Source organism: Phacochoerus africanus, chromosome 1, assembly GCF_016906955.1.
Source record: "Phacochoerus africanus isolate WHEZ1 chromosome 1, ROS_Pafr_v1, whole genome shotgun sequence".
Lineage (NCBI taxonomy): Eukaryota > Metazoa > Chordata > Mammalia > Artiodactyla > Suidae > Phacochoerus > Phacochoerus africanus.
The window spans coordinates 103,313,184-103,333,892 of NC_062544.1; the positions used below are offsets into that span (position 1 = coordinate 103,313,184).

General features: G+C 48.1%; 1 protein-coding gene across 4 annotated transcripts in view; it reads left to right on the plus strand.

The window, feature by feature from the left end:
• Positions 1-20,709, plus strand: part of DLEC1 (DLEC1 cilia and flagella associated protein) — an 84,386-nt gene that overhangs the window by 33,411 nt on the left and 30,266 nt on the right. For all 4 annotated transcript variants that reach the window (XM_047770236.1, XM_047770231.1, XM_047770222.1 and 1 more), the window contains exons 8-18: positions 9,766-9,853; positions 10,686-10,859; positions 11,523-11,659; positions 13,091-13,183; positions 16,293-16,383; positions 16,953-17,115; positions 18,021-18,213; positions 19,002-19,060; positions 19,618-19,786; positions 20,217-20,310; positions 20,525-20,655. In XM_047770236.1, coding sequence (XP_047626192.1) covers positions 9,766-9,853; positions 10,686-10,859; positions 11,523-11,659; positions 13,091-13,183; positions 16,293-16,383; positions 16,953-17,115; positions 18,021-18,213; positions 19,002-19,060; positions 19,618-19,786; positions 20,217-20,310; positions 20,525-20,655 — 1,392 coding nt within the window. The remainder of the gene's footprint in view (positions 1-9,765; positions 9,854-10,685; positions 10,860-11,522; positions 11,660-13,090; positions 13,184-16,292; positions 16,384-16,952; positions 17,116-18,020; positions 18,214-19,001; positions 19,061-19,617; positions 19,787-20,216; positions 20,311-20,524; positions 20,656-20,709) is intronic.

The following is a 20,709-nucleotide window of genomic DNA, read 5'->3' on the forward strand; positions in this document are numbered from 1 at the left end:
CGCAGGATCCGAGCCGCGTCTGCAACCTACACCACAGCTCACGGCAACGCCGGATCGTTAACCCACTGAGCAAGGGCAGGGACTGAACCCGCAACCTCATGGTTCCTAGTCGGATTCGTTAACCACTGCGCCACGACGGGAACTCCTACTTTGTCAATTTTTGCCTCCAGTTTAGTTCCAAGATCTTGAATCATTTTTCTATCATTTGTCTAAAGTCTTTTTCATGGAAGTTGTAATCTCCAGATCATGTAGCTGTTTTTTTTTTTCTCTTTTTTTTTCCTTGTTCCTTTATCTGAGTCATAATTCTCTGCCTTTTCATTTTGTATAGATTTTTGATGTGGTCTCCTTTTTGCAGACAATAGTTTTGTAGCTTCTCTTGCTTCTGATATCTGCCCCCCCTTGTTGCTGAAGTTGGTTCTGGAGCTTGCTGCAGTATCCCTGATGGGAGGGACTGGTGGCTGCCCACTGGTAGGTGGAGCTGATTCTTATCCCTCTGGTGGGTGGAGCCTTGTCCCTGAGTGTAATTAGAGGTGGCCGTGTGCCTGGGGTGGGGGTGGGGTCTTTAGGCACCCTGTTTGCTCATGGGTATGTTGTTTTGGCCTGGGGCTTCTCAGCCTTGATGTGTGTGGCCAGATCTTTCCAAAATGCCTACTTCCTGGGGCTTTCACGCTGATGATTATTCCTGAGACCTTTGCCTCCAATGTCCTTCCCCCTCACAAGCCACAGTCACCCCTTGTTTTCCCTGGAGATCCTCCAAGAATCACAGTCAGGTCTGACCTAGATTCCTGTGGAGTTTCTGCTTTGCCCTGGGACCTAGTGCGCATAAAGCCTGTGTGCGCCTTTCAAGAATTATGTCTCACATTTCCCCCAGTCCCATGGAGCTCCTACACGCAAGCCCTACTGGCCCTCAATGCCAGGTGCTCTGGGGGCTACTCCTCCCAAATGCCAGATATCCAGGCATGGGAACCTGATGTGGGGCTTGGAACTCTCACTCCTATGGGTCAGCCCTTGCAGTATAGTTACTTCCCAGTCAGTGGTATCTCTACCCAGCTCATATGGAGTTGCTTATATCATGTAATCACCCCTCCTACCATCATGATGTGGCCTCCTCTTTGTCTTTTGGAGTAGGATGTCTTTTTTTAGCAGTTTCCAGTCTGTTTTGTTGAAGGTTGTTCAGCAGTTGGTTGTAATTTTGTTGTTTCCATGAGAGAAGTTGAGTTCCAATCCTTCTACTCCACCATCTTAATCACATCTCAAACTATTACATTTAGAGTGGATAAGCAATGAAGTCCTACTGTATAGCACAGGAAACTGTATCCAATCTCTTGTGATAGAACATGATAGAAGATAATATGAGAGGGAGTTCCCATTGTGGTGCAGTGGAAACAAATCTAACTGGTGCCCATGAGGATGTGGGTTCTATCCCTGGCCTCACTCAGTAGGTTGTGGATCCAGCATTGCCATGAGCTGTGGTGTAGGTCACAGATGCAGCTTGGATCCCACGTTGCTGTGGCTGAGGTATAGGCCGGCAGCTGTAGCAGCTGTAGCTCCAATTTGACCCCTAGCCTTGGAATTTCCATATGCCATAGGTGCAGCCCTAAAAAAAAGAAGATAATATAAGAAAAAGATTGTATATATATGTATAACTAGATTACTTGGTTACTTTGCTGTATAGCAGAATTTGAAAAAACATTGTAAATCAACTATAATTTAAAGAATTAAAAATTGTTTAAAAGTTTCTAGAGGGAAGGATTTTACCATATGGCTTTTAGTCTCTGGTACAGAAACATACTGGATCTCAATTTGATGTTGGCATAGCAACATTTAAACACCTGGATGTCACACGCAATTATAAATATTATAAGAAACATTTGGAACCTAGTTTGTATCCTAATTTTCAGTCATTCTTGGTCTACCCAAGAGACTGCATCTTAAGGATCAGTTTGGTCAGTTATAGTTAAGTAATTGTTTTTTCCCTATGATGAAATGATTATTTCATCTTTTTCAAAAATATGTATCCAGACACTATAAAATGTATTGGATGTTGTGGTGTGTTCATCTTGTTGGTGAGGGCATATATATTTAGAATCATTCTCAATGATGAAGTTATGTTGGTCTAGCCTAAAATGAGTAGTTAGTTCATTTACAGTCAGCATTCATTTTGCTTCTGACATTAGCCCAGGTTTGTCTTTGTGTGAGCCTTACAAACTGTCTCTTGTGTTCTTTTGATATGATCTAGCCGTTTCTTGGGCACTTCCTTACGTTCTGCCATCACGAGATGTCCCTGGTTCATCTTGTACTCTTTGTCCCATTTCTGGAATCAGTTTCTAAGAAGTTGTGGTTTCTTTTAGTGGAGAATGGTATTTAGAAACCAAGATCTAAAAAAAAAAAAAAATAATAATAAGACCCAAGAGCTAGATCCGCTATTTGCTACTGGAGTGTCATTGCTTCCAAATCGTTTCAACAGATAGAGGTGGGAAAAAAAATAGCCATTTCACAGGTCCAACCCTGTATACACAAATGTCTGTATACACAGTTTCATGTATACATCCATGTGCTCACATGTGTAAAACCATGACTTCATGCTGATACCTCTAATTACAGTCTGATTCCACAGAGCTTCTTCTCATTCCATGCTTGTAGCTCCCTTCTCCCACAGTCATCTGAAGAATCTTAGAATAACATTCTGCTTGTGAAAACCTCTGCATCTGGTGGCTGTTTAGTGAGGCTTAGGGTCAGGTCACCACAGTGGCGGCAGGTCCAATTGCAGGATTATAAATATTGATACAGTGGGAGGCATATATCCCAGATATATTACATTCTGGAACTTAGCACTATTTGTGGTTAAAAGTACTGGACAGAAAAACAAAACAAAACGAAGTACTTGAAATATTCCCTCCCAGCATGGCTTTTTTTTTTAATTTTTAAACGAATATTATTGAAGTTCATTTGATTTACAGTGTTGAATTAATTTCAGCTATACAGAAAAGTGATTCAGTTATACCTATTTATATTCTTCTCTATATTCCTTTTCATTATGTCTTACCACAGGATACTGAATATAGTTCTCTGTGCTATATGGTAGGACCCTGTTATTTTTCCATTTTATATATACTAGTTTGCATCTGCTAATCTCCAACTCCCAATCCGTCCCCTCCCTACCCACTCTACTCCTTGGCAGCCACAAGTCTGTTCTCTCTGTGAGTCTGCTTCTGTTTCATAGATGTGTTCATTTGTGTTATATTTTAGATTCCATATGTAAGTGATAACATATGGTATTTATCTTTCTCTGTCTGACTGACTTTGCTTACTATAATCATCTCTAGGTACATTTATGTTGCTCCCAATGGCATTATTTTGTTTGTTTTTATGGCTGAGTAATAGGCTATTGTATATGTATACACACACCCCACATCTTCTTTATCTATTCATCTGTCAGTAGACATTTAGGTTGCTTCCTTGTCTTGACTATTGTAAATAGTGCTGTTGTGAAAATAGGGGTATATGTATTGTTTTGAATTATAGTTTTGTCCAGATAGATGCCTATCAGTGGGATTGCTGGATCATATAGCAACTCTGTTTTTAGTTTTTTGAGGAGCCTCCATATTGTTTTCCATAGTGGTTGCACCAAGTTACATTGCCACCAACAGTGTAGGCGGGTTCCCCTCCTCCACACCCTCTCCAGCATTTGTTGTTGGTAAACTTTTTTTTTTTTTTTTTTGGTATTTTTATAGCCACACCAGTGGCATATGGAGGTTCCCAGGCTAGGCGTCCAATCAGAGCTGTAGCCACTGGCCTACGCCACAGCCACAGCAACACAGGATTCGAGCTGCATCTGTGACCTACACCACAGCTCATGGCAACACTGGATCCTTAACCCACTGAGTGAGGCCAGGGATCGAACCCACATCCTCATGGATAGTAGTCAGGTTCATTAATTGCTGAGCCATGACGGTAACTCCCTGTTGTTTTTTGATGGCCATTCCAATTGGTGTAAGGTCTTACCTCATTGTAGATTTAAATTACATTTTTCTAATAATTGGTAATGTCAAGCATCTCTTCATGTGCCTATTGGTTATCTCTGTATGTCTTCTTTGGAGAAATGTCTTTTTAGGTCCTCTACCCATTTTTAGATTGGGTTGTTTGTTTTTCGTTGTTGTAATTGAGTAGTATGAGCTGTTTGTATATTTTGGTCTTCTGGCGTGATTTTAATGGCAACTTTTATTGGAGTTTCTCTTAGTATATTCAGTGTTCCATGTAACACATTGCCCCATGACTTGGTATGAATCAGTAATTTGCATGCTGATCAGATGGTACACAGCGAGGAGAGTTTATCTCTACCCTGTGATATCTGGGCTCTCAGCCAGAAAACTGGGGCCGAGGTCTTCCATGTGTATGGTGGAAGATGCTGGCTTTTAGCTGAGACCTCATTCCCCACCCCCCCGGGGGTGTACCCACGTAGCAGCAGGGCCTCGGGACTCTTCACACTCCTGGCTACTCCTCACCTCCCCTCCTTTCCCTCCCCTTAGGAAGTCCCCTTAAGGCTTCTCCACATCAGGTAGTTCTTTTCTTCTTCAGAGCACAGTGCTGCTTTCCCCCTGAGCAAAAGCCTCCCCAGCAGAGAAATACAGTCTGCCACATTGTGTTGTATAAATTGAATTGTGTCCAGTGATGTCTCTTAGAAATGCACCTTGCATCTGTTGGACGCATGACTATAACATAGCAGGTATTTACCCTTCTAAACTATAAGTTTAAGGATAAAAATATTTTCGAGTTTGCCAAGTCTTAAAAAATGTGTGAACGGGAGTTCTTGTCCTGACTTGTTGGTTAAGAAACCCAACGAGCATCCATGAGGATACGGGTTCGATCCTGGCCTTGCTCTGTAGGTTAAGGATCCGGTGTTGCCGGGAGCTGTGGCGTAGGTTGCAGACATGGCTCAGATCCTGAGTTGCTGTGGCTGTGGTGTAGGCTAGCGGCGGACAGCTCCCATTTGACCCCTAGCCTGGGAACTTCCATGTGCCACTGGTGCGGCCCTGAAAAAAAAAAGACACACACCAAAATGTGTGAATCTGTGAATCGGGCAGCCTTTCTTAGGAAACTCTTAGGGTATATGCTCCCCTATAGAAGTGAGTAAACCAAGGAAGAGGAAAACAAAGTATGTGGGAAATAAGAGATCCAGCACAGGAGAGGGGTGAGGGAAATGCCCAGGTTCGTAGCGGTGAGAGGGCTTTCCAGTAACTATTGCTGCAAAGGGAATTTCACCAAAGCTTCACAACTTAAAATAACCATTTTATCGTGCTCATACATTCTTTGCATCAGAAATTCCAACAGGGCACAATGGGAATGACTTGTTCCATGATGCTTGAGACCTTAGTTGGAAAGAGTCAGTGCCCAGGGGTAACTTGACAGATGGGGCTGGAATTATGAGGCATTTTCACTCTCATAGTAATCATTGCTGGTTGTCAGCTGAGCTGTTAACAGAGCACCTGCCCATGGATTCTCCATGTGGCCTGGTCTTCCTCAGAGAATAGCTGCCTCAAGTGAGCAGGCAGCTCACAGTGAGTGATCTGAGCTTCTAAGTGAGTATCCAAGCAAGCAAGAGGAAAGTTGCATCAATCCTTATGACCTGACCTTGGAGGTCCCCTTGGAACAGTAGAGAAAGTCATTACTTCCTCTGCGTTTCTGTAGGTTACAAGTGAGTCACTGAGAGTGGCCCAGACTCAAGGAGATGTTTCATAGACCTCACCTCTTAGTGGTAGGAGTGTCAAAGATCTTCTGGGGATGTCTTAAAACTGCTGCAGGAGTTGTCCTGTCCTGGGCAAAAGTTAGCAGTAGGTATATCAAGTGACCAGTCCTGACTGGAAGAGGCTGGAAGGCTCTAGGAGGGGGTGACTTACGGAGGTAACCCTTATCAGAGTCCCCGTTATATTTGGACTTCTTAGGAAGAGATTTGTAGAGCAGTGGAAAGAGATGAAATTATTGATAAGTACATAGGCAACAAAATAATTTGTTGATTATTAACTCCAGGAAAAACAAAAATAGATTAAGGGAGAATTTCATGCTCAGTGGTGAATAGCATTCACATAGCAATAATGATGTAAATGTTAATTACTGATCTAACCAGTAGTGTGATGTCACTTATGTCAGGAAGTTGGGGGACAGGAAGGGTATGTCATATGGTGAACTGGTTATGGGAAAGAGAGAATACCCATATCATCCATCCATAATTAATGCCTAAAACTGAAAAAAAATTAGCATGCTGCTTGGAGACATGGGAGTAACTTCCAAAATAATCAGCTCAAGTAGGAAAAAGTATTTACATTTGGGGTGGGAAATGGCAGGGAAAGAGAGCAAGAGTTCTGTTTTCAAAACTTGGTAGAACTCTTTGGTTCTTTAAAGTATGTGGCTGTCTGGCTTTGATGAAAATAACTTCAGGAGTTTCTGTTGTGGCTTAGTGGAAACAAATCTGACTGGCATCCCTGAAGACACAGGTTTGAGTCCTGGCCTTGCTGAGTGGGCTAAGGATCCTGCGTTGCTGTGAGCTATGGCATAGGTCACAGATGTGATTTGGATCCTGTGTTGCTGTGGCTGTGGTGTAGGCCAGCAGCTACAGCTCCAATTCGACCCCTAGGCTGGGAACCTCCATATGCTGTGGGTGCAGCCCTAAAAAGACCCCCCCCCCAAAAAAAAAAAAAAAAACAACAGAAAATAACTTCAAAAGAAAACTTTCTACCAAAAGAAACACCATGCCCAGATAACTTTACAGGGGTACACCACCAAACCTTCAAGCTAATCCCTATCTCAAGTAAACTGTTCCAGGGACTAGAAAAAGAAGAAACATAACTGCATTCTTGGCTAATCGGTCTGCTATGGTCTGAATGTTTGTATCCCTCTAAAATTTGTTAGGATTTGTTGAAATCGTAGCTCTCAAAGATGACAGTATTGAAGGCGGGGCCTTTGAGAGGTACTATTAGGGCATGAGGGTGAAGCTGTCGTGAATGGGACTAGTGCCTTTATGAAGAGGCTTTAGAGAAATCCCTTGCCCCTTCCCCCACATGAGGACACAGTGAGAAGTTGCCAGCTAAGACTGGAAGAGGGCCCTCCCCCAAATGCAACCATGCTGGCATCTTGATCCTGGATTTGCTAGCCTCCAGAAATGAGAGAAAGACATTTTTCTTGTTCATAAGTCACCCAGTTTATGATAGTTTGTTTGGCATTCTGAACAGACTAAGACAGAGCCTAATGTTACCTTGACACCAAAGACAACTAAGGAAGTGTGACAAGGACAACCATAAGCCAGTATTGCTTGAGAACATAAGTCCGTTCCTGTGGAGCATAAGAGAGCTTCTCTGTCCTGAGATGGGGGCAGAGCGGGATCCAGGCTGCATGTGCTGGAGGCTGAGGGGTTACACTCAGAATAGAAACCTGAGCCTTATAAGCCGCGGGCTTGTTACGTCTCATATTTTTTCTCTTTTGTTTTCTTTCCATATTTTAGTAAACATTAAAGACATGTAAAAGTTTCAGAAATATGAAGTTAAAAAAAAAAACAAGCCAAATCAAGCACAAAGAAACACACACACATACTAGGACCAAATTGTGTGTAACCAGGAATGCAAGGAATGTCATCGTGGTGGGCCTTGAGTTGGCAGTTGGCAGCCCTGAGCTTATCACTTTTTTCCTCCGAGTCTTCCAGTGCTGTTAAGGAAAGCTGGCCCCTCCACAGTCCTTATAATTACTGTCTTCCCAGACCTTGCAGCTGCGCCATAGCTACCACATTTCAGTGTCTGACCTCTGGCTGCACCTCAAGTCAGTTGACCAAGGTGAAAGCCTTAGTAACTGATGGCACTGCATACCAGGGGTCATCACAGCCTGCTTCCCACTAGCTAGAGTCCTGATCACCACCAGTCCAGAGAGAAAGCCTGCTCCAGAATCACATCCTAAGGGGCCACGGTTTTAGGACCCTTCTGATGCCAAGTGTCAGAGCCTGGTTCTCCATAAAGCAGAACCTGAGGTGGTGAAATTATGTGCTGTCATTCACAATTCTAGGGAGGGGTGAGGAAAGGAATGTAAAGAGGCAGAGCCAATAGAAGAAGGTATTACTGAGCTGACCTCCAGTAAGTGCAGTTGATTATTTTGTCCTGTGGGACATCCCTTCAGTCATATGAACTGCTGGATCCTCCAGTTCATTGGTTGGAGGTTTGCCTTGTGTGGCTGGGAGCAAGTCTCTCTGGAGGCCTGATGCAGTGGACAGGAGGAACAGCTCCTGCCAAAATGGCAACAGGGGCTGCAGCTAGCTCTGTGTCCTGGAGAATAGCAGCAGACTGAGGGGAGAATGCCAGGGCTGTCCCGTGCATGGGTGCAGACCTGAAGAGGCAAAACTGAGGTGGCACCCTTGCCATAAGCAAAATTGCTTATTCCCTCCCTCACTCCATAGCCTAAACAAAACACTTTCCAGCAAAGATCTCAAGCAAAAATTTAAGAAGAAAATGAGAAGAGATAGGAAGATTTCTTCAAACTGAAGTATATATACACTTTGAATAAAATGTCGATAAATTTTAAATTAAAATTTCAGACAGTTTACATCAAAAGATAAAGTTATAAACTGGGAAATGTTTATAATATATACTTTATAAATGTGTATAAATATGTAACAGAATATGTTATAAAGAACTCCTACAACCCAGTAAGAAAAAGAATGTACCATGGCAAAATGGCAAAAGCTATGAATAGATTCATTACACAAAAAGAAACCCCAAAAACAAGTAAACCCATGAAAAGATCCTCTTAATCATTAATAACCAAGACATGAAAATTAAAACCACAGTATGGGTCTCTCCACACTTGGGTCTGGTTCACAGGTGGATTGAAGCTGTATGCTGTGCTAGCCCCAAATGGACTTAAATGTTGATTTAGGAATAACTACCCATGAGTAAAAGTATGAAGACATGTTTCAAATTCATGGAGCTGTTATCTGGTGGGGGGCTGGGGCAGGGCTTCATCTGTATTTTTAATGATTTATGTCTTAAGTTGGGTGATGAAAACATGGCTTTTATCATGATTTTTTTCCCCAGTGTAATATTTCACAAACTAGAAGCCAAAGGTGTGTGCATGTGAAGATTTCCTCTTCTGTGCCAAGCACTATGCCGAGTTCTGGTGGGGGTTAGGGGCCTCCCTAATAGGGGCCCTCCCCTCCTCTCCCAGTCCAAGGGAGGGGAAGAGAAGGTGGGGCTTATCAGTGGGTGGGCCGAGTGATGGAGAGAGGCGTAGTTACAACCTTGCATGCTGGGCCGTGGGAGGAAGAGGCACAAAGGGCTATGTGGCGAAGAGGCCAGTAGGTAAGATGCAAGGTGGGCAGAACTTTGGAGCCTTGAGCTCAAGCCCACCACTCCTAGCTGTTAAGGAACCTCTTTGAACTTCAGTTTCTATAGCATAAAATATGGATAGTTCCCACCTTTTGTGGTTATTGGCAAGTTGAGGAGGCTCATAGGAAAAACTCAATAAATAGTAGCTGTTATTTTAAACGGATGGAGACTAGGTCAGATCTGTTCCCACCTTCATGTTTATCTTTTATGTTCTTTTTTTTCTAAAAATAAATGAAAGTGGATAGAACGGTGTAATGAAACCCCATGGACCCAGCCCCCAGCTCAACGGTTACCGATGTGCAGTCAAGTTCATTTCATTTGCCCACTCCCCAATCCCTGTATTATTAACTGCACCCCAGCCCTCTCAGTCTTGGTCCACACTCGTTGCTTTGCCTTTGAATAGATGGTGATCTCGCTGCAGAACACTACGTCCACCAGCCGCCACCTGCGAGTCCTCCCACCGTCCACGCCCTACTTCGCTCTGGGATTGGGTGAGCTCCGGGTAGCAGTAGCCCAGATGGACCGGAAACTGCACATGGGCTTGCTCTGGGGTGACCCCATTCCCCGCCCCAACTCAGCCCTCAGGTGTCTCCTGAGGCTGTGTCCCTGCTCACACTTTCCTCTTGTTCTACAGCGCCTCCCGCCCACCCTCCAGTGAAGGCTCCCCGTCCTAACAGCCCCTCCATCACCCCTCCAGGCTCAGTTCTGCTCTCTCCTTGCCCTGCACACTGTCACTGCCCCCTGTCAGTTCCCCTTGTTCTTCACTTTCCAGTCAGCCTTCCTGCTCCTGCAATGCATTGTTCTTAGATCATGTCCCCCCAACTCACAAGTCTCAAATGTTGGGAGTTCCTGTGGCCCAGCAGAAACAAACCCTACTGGTATCCATAAGTATGTGGTTTCCATCCCTGGCCCTACTCAGAGGGTTGAGGATCTGGTCTTGCTGTGAGCTGTGTCACAGATATGGTTTGGATCTGGCAGGGCTGTGGTGTAGGCCAGCAGCTGTAGCTCAGATTCAACCCCTAGCCTGGGAACTTCCATATGCTGCAAGTGCAGCCCTAAAAAGACAAAAAAAAAAAAAAAATCAAATGCCTCTCTGCTGCCCACAAATAAATTCTAAATAAAAGGGCCAGGTATGGCCCTACCTGACCATTCCAGATAGACCCTCTCACTCCAGGCCCTGGTATTTTACCTGGAGTCCCTGCCCCCACAGCCTGCTCCCCTGGCAAGCACCAGCGTCATGGCCTTGGCCCACAGGACATCAACCCAGCCCAGGCCCCAGCGGCTGGCTCCCAAAATCTCATCTGTTGCTTTTATCACCCACAGGAATGTTCCCAGGAGAAGGTGGAATGGTGGCTCCAGGGATGACCTGCCAGTACATCGTCCAGTTTTTTCCCGACTGCCTTGGGGACTTTGATGACTTTATTTTAGTGGAGACCCAGTCAGCTCACACACTTCTGATCCCCCTGCAGGCTCGGAGGCCACCCCCAGTGCTGACGTGTGAGCGTGCGCTGCTGCCCCGGGGTTCATTTAGGCCTGCGAGCCCCTCTGAGGAGCACTCACCTTCAGGGCCACTTCATGGCAGCACGTGGGCTGGTCTCTTTGGGCAGGGGCTTCCAGGTCCTGAGGGGGGGCCCTGCCAGCAGCTTCCGCACAGCCCTCCACAGTGTCAGGCCTTGATTGTCCTGCTCCTGTGTGGAGGCTGAGCCTGAATGACACTCATCAGGGGAGGAGGCCAGCTGCCCAGCTAATCCCAGCATAGGCATCGCTGGCTCAAGACCACCCTGAGTGGGTCTGTGCCACAATGAGGCAAGCAGCCGTGCCTGAAGCCCTCAGTGAGTGTCACCTGTTTTAGCTGTGGAGCGGCTGGCTTTGCTAGGCTCCCTCGTTTACAAGCCTCTTCAGCTGGGCCCAGGCTTCAAGTTGGGATTCTGACCACAACCCCTGGGGCGATGACTGAGGCCTGCATCCACATGGGCCTTGACTCCTGCTCTCTAGCCAGAAGTTCACAGAGTCCTGAGACTGGGCTGCTCTATGGGCGTAGACATCAGGGCATGTCCCCATCCATCCCCTTCACAGCTGCTCTGAGCTCGGGCAGGGCCTCAGGAGAATGACCCTAAGGCCTATGCTCTTTCTCTTGCCCCTCTTTTCCCATGGCTGCAGTGTCACCAGTGTTGGACTGCGGTTACTGCCTCATTGGGGGAATGAAGATAGCCAGATTCATCTGCAAGAACGTGGGCTTCAGCGTGGGCAAGTTCTGCATTATGCCTAAAAAGAGCTGGCCGCCGTCGAGTTTCAGGGTGTGTGCTCACAGTTTGCTACCTGGAAAGAAAACAGATCCACCGAAGGAAATCACCCCTGTGAGGGACCGGCTTGATTGCACGTGTGACTAGAAATAGCCAGAACAGAATTTTCTTTTCTTTCTTTTTTTAACTGAATGAATTTTACTATACTTATAGTTATACACAGAATTTTCTAACCTCTGTCTCCAGCTGCAACGGTCCAATGAGCATCAGCAAGTACAGAGTCCAGTGTTGTAGTCCTTGTTATGTCCCTAGTACCCTGGGGAGGTCGTATCACCTCTCTTAGCCTCTTAACCTGAGCCTGGCCCAGATGTTACTGCATTCATTACATTCAGTCAGTTAGTCCATCAGTCACATAGTCACCGTAATAAGTGTGAATATAGCAGAGGTCACAAATTGGCAGCTTGTTGGCTGAACTCTGTGCATATTTGTTTGGCACAGGGCTTCAACACATTTTTTGAGCCAACATTCAAAAATAGATTTCACAGAGTTTCCTGATGGCCTAGAAGTTAGGGCATTAGCATTGTCATTGCTGTGGCGTGAGTTTGATCCCTGGCTGGAAAACTTCCACATGCTGCAGGCACAGCCAAAAAAAGAAAAATATATATTTTACCTAAAAATCTTGATATCAAGTCTTGGAAAAATTGGGAGATGTGCGGCCCTGGGCCCGGCTGCACCGTGGCCCTGTTGGCCGGAGTTGAGAAGCACATGCACACCCCCTCCTGTTTTCCCGTCCCTCCACTCCCTGTGGCAGCCATGCCAACGTCACGCTCACCCTGTTACCGTTCTCATCGCGGAGAGATTTTGCTGCACCTGCATCTCCAAAAACAAGCAATAACCCTAGAGGACCACATGTTCGCAGACGCACCTTTCACTCATTTTGTTTACCTGCAGGGTCCTGGGGGCATGGGTTTTTGTCCCTAGCATGCCGAGTGGCTTCCTGTATAGGTACTGGGGCTGTAGCCCTGCTGACAGGATGGCAGCTTCCCTTGGCTCAGGAGCTCATGGCCAGGGGTGGGCCAGGGTGGAGGCAGACAGAAGCTGGCACTGAGCACACGAGCACACGGGGTACTACAGTAGGGAAAGGACTGCACTTTGGGAGCCCACCTTCAGGGGGAGGCCTTTCCCGCCTCCTGCTTTGCATCTAAAATACTCATCAGTGGTCCTCCTCGTACCTCCTACCAGCAGACAGGTCTTTACAGATGCTCCGTGGTATGCTCGTCTTTAACCCTTGGAACCCCATCTGGTGCCTGGTGCCAGCTAAGTGCTTGCTGAATGGAAGGGCCTCTGTTTCTTCAAAATGGGACTGGCTAATCCATAAGACCCTTCAAATCACAAAACGCATGTTTAGGGAAGGAAGTTTGTCAGCCGAACACCGGCTTTTACAGTTTCTTCTTGACTGTTGAGTCATCTTCTGTTTTCTTTAAGTCTGTTGCAACCGTTGGCTTCATTGAGCAACCTCCCTTTGGAATCCTGCCGTCAGTGTTTGAGCTGGCCCCGGGGCAGGCCGTGTTCATGGAGGTAAGTGACCAGGCCCTGGCGTGCATTTCTGCCTCCTCATGGTTGGTCGTGGCTGTCTACTCAGCTGCTTGCGTGATTTCATTTGCCTCTGTTTTCGTGACCCAAATATCCACTCCCAGGTTCCAGCCTTAGTGGTTTTGCATTCTGTGGGGTGATGTCATTTGACTGTCCTATGACCTCTGTCACAGAGCAAGTACAGAAAGTTCTAGCATTGCCATCATGATCCCTGAGCGCTGCTTGTCCACCCGTGAGCCTGGATGTCACCTCCTCTGACATCTAAGCTGCCTCCAGGGTCTTCCCTTGGTTCTTCAGTCTGTCTTGGACCACCATTACCATCCCCCTCCCAAATCTGGTACCTTTCTTCTCCTTCCTGTTTCATCTTCAATTGTATGGTCAACAAGGCCCGACTTCCTTAGGCCTCATTCTGAACCTCTACAGAGGCTCCCAGAGTCTGACCTCTGGGCTGCAGGTCTCTTCTGTCTTAACTGGCCCCTTTCTGTGGTCCCTTCAGCCTGGCACACCTGCTCACTGGTCCCCGGTAGAGCCTGTGAGAACTGGTGATGTCTTCCTGGCGCTCTGCTCCAGGAATCTGACTCTGGGCCGCCTGTGGCTGGGTGTGGGGCTGCCTGAACACGGTGATCTTCCTTGCTAGCCGGTTGAAGGAGGCGTCTGCATTCAAGAGTAAAAGCTGTCTGGTTCCTGGGGAGGGGGCCTACACTATGCTATCAGGTGAGAGCCAAGAGCCATAGGTATCAAATTCACCTGTGCCTTTTGCCATGCTCCGAGAAACTTGCAAGCACACTAATATCTGGACCCCAGCCCTGAGGTTTTTAATTAATTGGTCTGAGGTATGGCCTGGGCAAAGGATTTTTTTTTTCTTTCTTTTTGACTGTGCCCACGGGATGCAGAAGTTCCCAGGCCAGGGATCGAACCCATGCCATGGCTGTGATTCAAGCCACATCAGTGACAACATCAGATCCTTAACCTGCCGTTCCGCTAGGGTACTCCTGGGCATAGGATCTTTAAAGCTCCCCAGGTGATTCTGGTGTGCAGCAGAATTTGTGGACCACTGCCATAACCTGCTTTGCCAAGGTGCTTTCAGTTTCAAGGGTCTGATGGGGTCTTGTTCTGGAACCCTGGAGTGATGCTGTCTTGTTCATGTCTGTGATGATCTGATCCTGATAAGAATTTGGCTCTTGGGGTCAGGACGAGACAAATGCAGAGGCAGAGTAAGCTTTATTCCCCTTATCTGCTGTTTAAATGTGTGTGTCGGAGGGGTCTTCTTGATGTAGCCCAGGCCTTGTCAGAGCCTTATCGTGGCTTTAAGGAAGTGGGACTGGTCACCCCTGTCCAAGCCATGATGTTCCTCATTCCATCATCCTGTGATCTCCAAGGACAGAAAGAGGGTGGCAGCAGGAGTCTCTGGGGAGCATTAAGGGGAGTCAGAAAAGTTTTCCCCCTTTGCCTTTCTATGTAAGTTTTGTTTACTGATTGGGATTTTGTTTGTTTTAAAATTTACTCATATTGCCAAATAAGAAATCACAGGGAGTTCCCTGGTGGCCTAGTGGTTAAGGATCTGGCATTGTCACTGCTGTGGCCTGGGTTCAATCCCTGGCCTGGGAACTTCTGTGTGCCTCAGGCACAGCCAAGAAGAAAAAGAAAAAGAAATTTGTATCATTAAGAATTCAAAAGATGCAAATAGATCCACAGAGAAATACTCCCTTTCACCCCAGTTCCTCAGCCACCCAGAAGCCACAACCTTACCAGGTTTGTGTGCCCTTCCTGAGATATGTGCTTTTCCTTTCCTTTGGTTCCGTTTTCCTTTCACACAAATTGTTGCCCACTTGGTACTCTGTTTTGCAACCACGTATATTCTATTTAGCGCTATATTTTAGCAGTCACTTCATATTTTTTATAGCTGCATAGTATTCCACTGTGTATCAACCATAGTTTAGGTCAGCTGTCCCCTGCTGATGGACAGGAAGATTTTTTTCTAATCTCTGGCCATTTTGGCAAATAGCTTATACATATATCACACTGTCCCACCCATAGGATAGAGTCCTTGATGTGGATTTGCTGACTCAGGGGTCTTTGCCCTCATGTTGCCAAAATCCCCATGGTGTGGCTTGTATCAATTTATCCTTCCAGCAACAATATGTGAGGGTGCCTATTTTCTCATACCTTCACCAATACAGTGTGCTATCAAACTTAAAAAAAAAACTGTTTTTATCATGGACATTTTAAAACATATACAACGAATGAAACTACAGATTATCATACTAAGGGAAGTAAGCCAGACAGAGAAAAACAAATATTATATGATAAAATTTAAATGTGGAATCCAAAAAAAATAATACAAATGAACTTATTTATAAAACAGAAAGATTCACAGATATAAAAAAGAAACTTTTGGTTACCAGAGGGAGAGGAGGTAAAGGGATAAATTAAGAGCTTGGGATTAAAAGATACACACTACTAAATGTAAAATAGATAATCAACAAGGACCTACTGTATAGCATAGGGAACTCTACTCAATATTTTTTGATAACCTATAAGGGAAAAGAATCTGAAAAAGAATATATATACTTATATTTATATGTATGTATAACTAAATCACTGTGCTATACACCTGAAACTAATAGGAGATTGTAAATCAACTACAATTTAAAAAAAAAAAAAACTTTAAACATATACAAAAATAGACTAGTTTAAGGATCACCCATGTACTCATTATCCAGCTTCAACATTTAGCATTTCTTTGCCAACTTTATCACCTCTATACCCCTCCATATCCTCCCGTCAAACCCCACGCTACCTCTGTAGATTATTTTGAAAACAATTAAGATATCCTGTCATTGCGTATATGATAGCTAACTTTCTGCTCTTTGCCAGTCGGAGGCGTGGAACACTGATCTTCTGGGTGGTTTTCATGTCCATTTCTTTTGTCACGAACAAGGTTAAGCAAGGTGTAGCCATCCCTAGCCTCAAGGAGGTGACTGGGAGGGGAGCAGGAAGTGGAGGGCAGAGTGAGAGGTAGCAGCTGACAAGAGATTGGGCAGTGGGTGAAAGCTCTTCAAGGGAAGACAATAGGACAGCCTTCTCTCCCCAGATCCTGTTCCTCCCCACCAGCCTGGGAAAGGCAGAGCAGACCTTCATCATCGTGTGTGACAACTGCCAGATAAAGGAGCTGGTGACCACAGGTGGGCTGGGGTGCACCCCAATGGGCGGCACAGGTGGCTGGCCTGTGTCAGGGACTGTACTGCTGGGCCACTGCAGCCTCCAGGCACTGGGATCTGGTTTGGGGCCTCTCACCAGTCAGACCTCAGACCCAAGCCACCGTGATCTGAGGGCTGTCCCAAGGGGCCTTTTAGTGCGAGAGAAATGGAAACCTGGGATGAAGTTTTTCATCACTTTGAAACTCACTGTGACCCCCTTTGGGAAACTGCCAGTGACTCACACAGGAATGGGGGGACGTCTGCTGAATTTAAGATGCCCTTGTTCTTCCCTCCATCTGTCTACCATCCATCCGGTTGGACTCAGCGGGCATTGATTTAGTGCCCATGATGTGCTCCGTTACCCTTTTGGCCTGTGCCCACATGGGTCCATGAACCTGTGTGCTGCTGGCTCCCTGTCCCCTCCCATGTGCCCTTCCTGGGGGGTAACGTTCAAAGCTAGTTGCTTGTGGAGGGTGGCCTGGGTCCTGTGACAGCCTTGGGCCAGAGAGTTCTGATTTCGGCCCTACTGAAGCCTCACTCCCCTATTTTGTCAGGAATCGGGCAGCTGGTTGCTCTGGATCTGATCTATATTTCTGGTGAAAAAAGTCAGCCAGAGCCTGGAGAGCTCACAGACCTAACAGCCCAGCACTTCATACGCTTCGAGCCTGAAAACCTTCAGGCCACAGCCAGCAAACTGCTGATTATTAGAAATGCCACGTGAGTGACCCCTGGGCAGGACCCCCGCACACACCGGCCCCCTTCCTCACTTGGCCTGGGGTCCCAGTGAGGCAGGAGGTTCCTTCCTGAGGCCAAGGAGGAATCTGGGCACAGGATGGAAGGATCCAGGTTTGCACTGTCTGTTTTTATAGCCACTAGCCGCATGTGGCTATTTAAAGGGAAGTCACCTAAAATAAAAACTTATTTCCTCAGTGACACAAGCCACATTTTAAGTACTCAGTAGCCATCTGTGTAGCTAGTGGCTCTCGTCTCAGAGCAGATATATGAGATTTCCAGCACTGCAGGGAATTATTTAGACAGTGTTGTTCTGGATCTTCTGGACCGTCCTTATCCAGGAACAGTTTTCCAGAAGGTCCCACCCAGCCTATGAGGGGAAGACACCCTCATTCCCAGGTCAGACACGACAGTCTGTGGGTTCAGTTCTCACTGCTGTTTATTCCCCGGCCATCCTCTGAGTGCCAGCTTTATACCAGGACACACCTCAGGAAGCGTCCTGGCCAGGCTGCCCATGTGACCTAGGCCTGGAGTAGGAGACAAGGTAGAAAAATGTCCTGAGATCTGGGAAGAGGGGGTGCCTGACTGCTTGAGCATGACTGCTCGTGTTGACCATGTCCCCCTGGTCATCGTGGCTCCAACCTTCAGCCACAGGGCATGGGGAGGGAGCTGTATCAGGAGGTCTCCAACTCAGACTCCCTGAGCCCTGTGTGCTTCCTCACCCTCCATGGGAAGGGCCTGAAGGCTGCCCTGGCCACTTCCTGCTCCTGGGTCCTTTACTGCTCACCCCAGGAGCAGGGCCAGGCCAGGCAGGGAAGGAAGGACCTGGGCGTGGCAGACTTGGGACATGGCCTTGGGTCCACTGCTGACCGTCTAGGTCGCCCCCATAGGCACGTGGAGCTGGCCTTCCACTGGCAGATTATGAAGCCCAACCTGCGGCCCCAGATGGCCAGGGGGAGCTACACCATGGACAGCATCACGTACCACCCTGACAAGGAGACAGCCTTCTCCATCACGCCCCAGACAGGCGTTCTCAACCCCCACGCGGACCACGAGTTCATGCTGAGCTTCTCTCCTCATGAGGTTAAAATGGGCCCCTCTTGGTGGCCCAACGTGTTGTCATCCTCTGTCCCTGTTCTGTGGTGACATGGAAGCCACAGCCGACCCTGCCAAGGCTGGCACTTAGCTAAGAGTGGGGCTGGAGGATGGACGTGTTTGGTGCACAAGATGAAGCAGGTCATCTTGCCTGTTCTTGATCCCACACATACCGGGTCTACAGCAGGAGCCTGGGCTCATTTCCTCAGCTCTGGTATTGTCCGTGTTTCTCCTACTTTATAGGTGTGGCCATTTGTGTCAGCCCCCACCCAGCAGGCCCCAGGGAGGGTGAGGTGCAGGTTTCCCATGGCAAGGTTCCCTCTGCCCCCCTTTCCAACACGAAGCCCTGGATGTGACAGTGGAGAGGGGAGTGTGTGTGTGTGTGGGGGGGGTTGCCCAGGGGTCCTTGTTAACAGAGCAGGTCTGCCTCTCCACCTAGCATCCTGCCACCTCACAGTCTGTCCCTGGAGGGTATGGTGCTTCAGACAGGTTGGGGGCATTGCCAAGAGCTTTTCCTTCCTCTCCCCTTCCCCACGCCCAGCTGAGGTGGGCAGGTCAGTCTTGAGACTATGGTGGCCGCCATCCCCGAGTCATGGCTCACGTCCTGGAAGCCACCCCTGTTTCCCTGGGGTACAGGGAGGTAGCAGGGAAGCGGCACTGTGTCTTGTGGAAGGCCCTTCTGGTGGCCTGGCCCTGCGGGAGGAGGAATTCCTGCCCTGGCTCCAGCCCTCTCTGGGGCAGGCCTTGGTTTCCAGGGTGCTGTGTTTGTCTGGCAGCCGAGGGATTTTCACAGTGTGCTGCAGATGGTGCTGGAGGAAATCCCGGAGCCCACGAGGTGAGCAGGAACTGGGCCCTGGCTGAGGGGTGGGCAGCGGGCCCCCTCGTCCATTGGGGATGCTGGGGGAGGTGCTGGGCGAAGTGGGTGAGCCGCCTGACCCCCCGCAGGCTTTGGTGTGTAGGAGCCCTTGCCTTGTCCTGGCACCTAGTCCTGGAGCAGGCTCCACATGCAGGACCAGAGCTGACTGGACCCACCTCCCTGGAACCCGGGAGCTGTGCCCAGGCTCACAGTTACCGCTCGGCAGCTAGGCTGGTGGCCCTTGGGAGCTAGTGACTAGAAAGGGGAGGTTGCGGCAGCACCTGTACCAGCTCTTCCCTGAGCAAATTGGGTGGGGGGCAACTGGTATAGAGATTCCAGGCTGGCATTGCTGCAGTGTGGTCCCTGGAGGCTCAGGGGCTGCCCCTGTCCCAGGCCACACGCATCCATCTCTTTCAAGGCATTGCTGAGACCTCTGATTGAAGAGGGCTTGGGAGCTGTGGGCTGGGGGTGCTTTCTTTTCACAAGACCAGAGATAGGGTTCATGTTGGCTTGGCTTACGGTGAGCTTGTGTTCAGTTTGGATTTGGGAAACACGAAGCACCCTTCATACTCCATGGATGACGTGATCGTCCTAGAAATCGAGGTGAAAGGCTCGGTGGAACCCTTCCACGTTTACCTAGAACCGTATGCCCTCATCATCCCCGGGGAGAACTACATTGGCATAAACGTGAAGAAGGATTTTAAGGTACGTCACTGTCTCTCCCCAGCCCAGGCTAGCCAGGATGGTACTGAACTTGGTGGCACACATTGGGAGGAAGTGGCTGGAGGGGCCAGTGGTGGTGGCGGCCACTGCAAAGAGAATAAGGCTGTTTCCAGAGCCCCAGAACCCACATGCTTTGCAGATGCTGGGCTGGGCACGTCTGTCATTTATCAGCCTTCCAGCATTCTCCAGACGACAGGGCAGTGGAACCTATCCCTGTGCTCATGGGTCTTTGGCCAGACATGGAGTCCACAAACCCTGCTGTGTGTGTTGGTGCTGTTGGGTGGCCAAGATTTAGCCAGAAGGGTGTTGAAAAGACCTTTTGCGAGCCCACAAGCCCACCGTCCTTCAGCAAGTACGGATCTAATGTGCAAGGGCAGAACCTGGGGAGCCCAGGTCGGGGTGTGTCTTTCAGATGTGGAACAAAAGCAAGTCAGCCATCAGATACGCATGGGGAAAGATCAGCGATGGCCACATCATTGAAGTGGAGCCCTGCATGGGGACCATTGGTACTTTGGGGACTATGGGCAGAGCTGGCTGGGGAAGGAGGCCTTTCAGTGAAAGGGGTGGGTGCAGGGGTCCAGCTGCAGCTGGGTCAGCTCCAGCTGCAGCCTGGCCCCTGTGGTGGTTGAGGCATCAGCAAAGCCAGGCATGTGGGCCCAGCCCTCAAGGGAACCAGTCCTGCTTCCTTTATCAACCGCCTACCTGCCCCCTCTCTCTCAGAGCCCAATGAGGTCGAGGATTTTGAGTTGAACTTTACTGGGGGTGTCCCCGGCCCAACAAGCCAGAACCTGATGTGTGCAATCCAAGACTCACCCTCACCGGTGGTGTTACACATCGAGGCAGGCTTTAAGGTGCCTTTGGTGGGTCTGGGCAGCTGGCTGGCCCCTGGAGGTGGCCGGGATAGG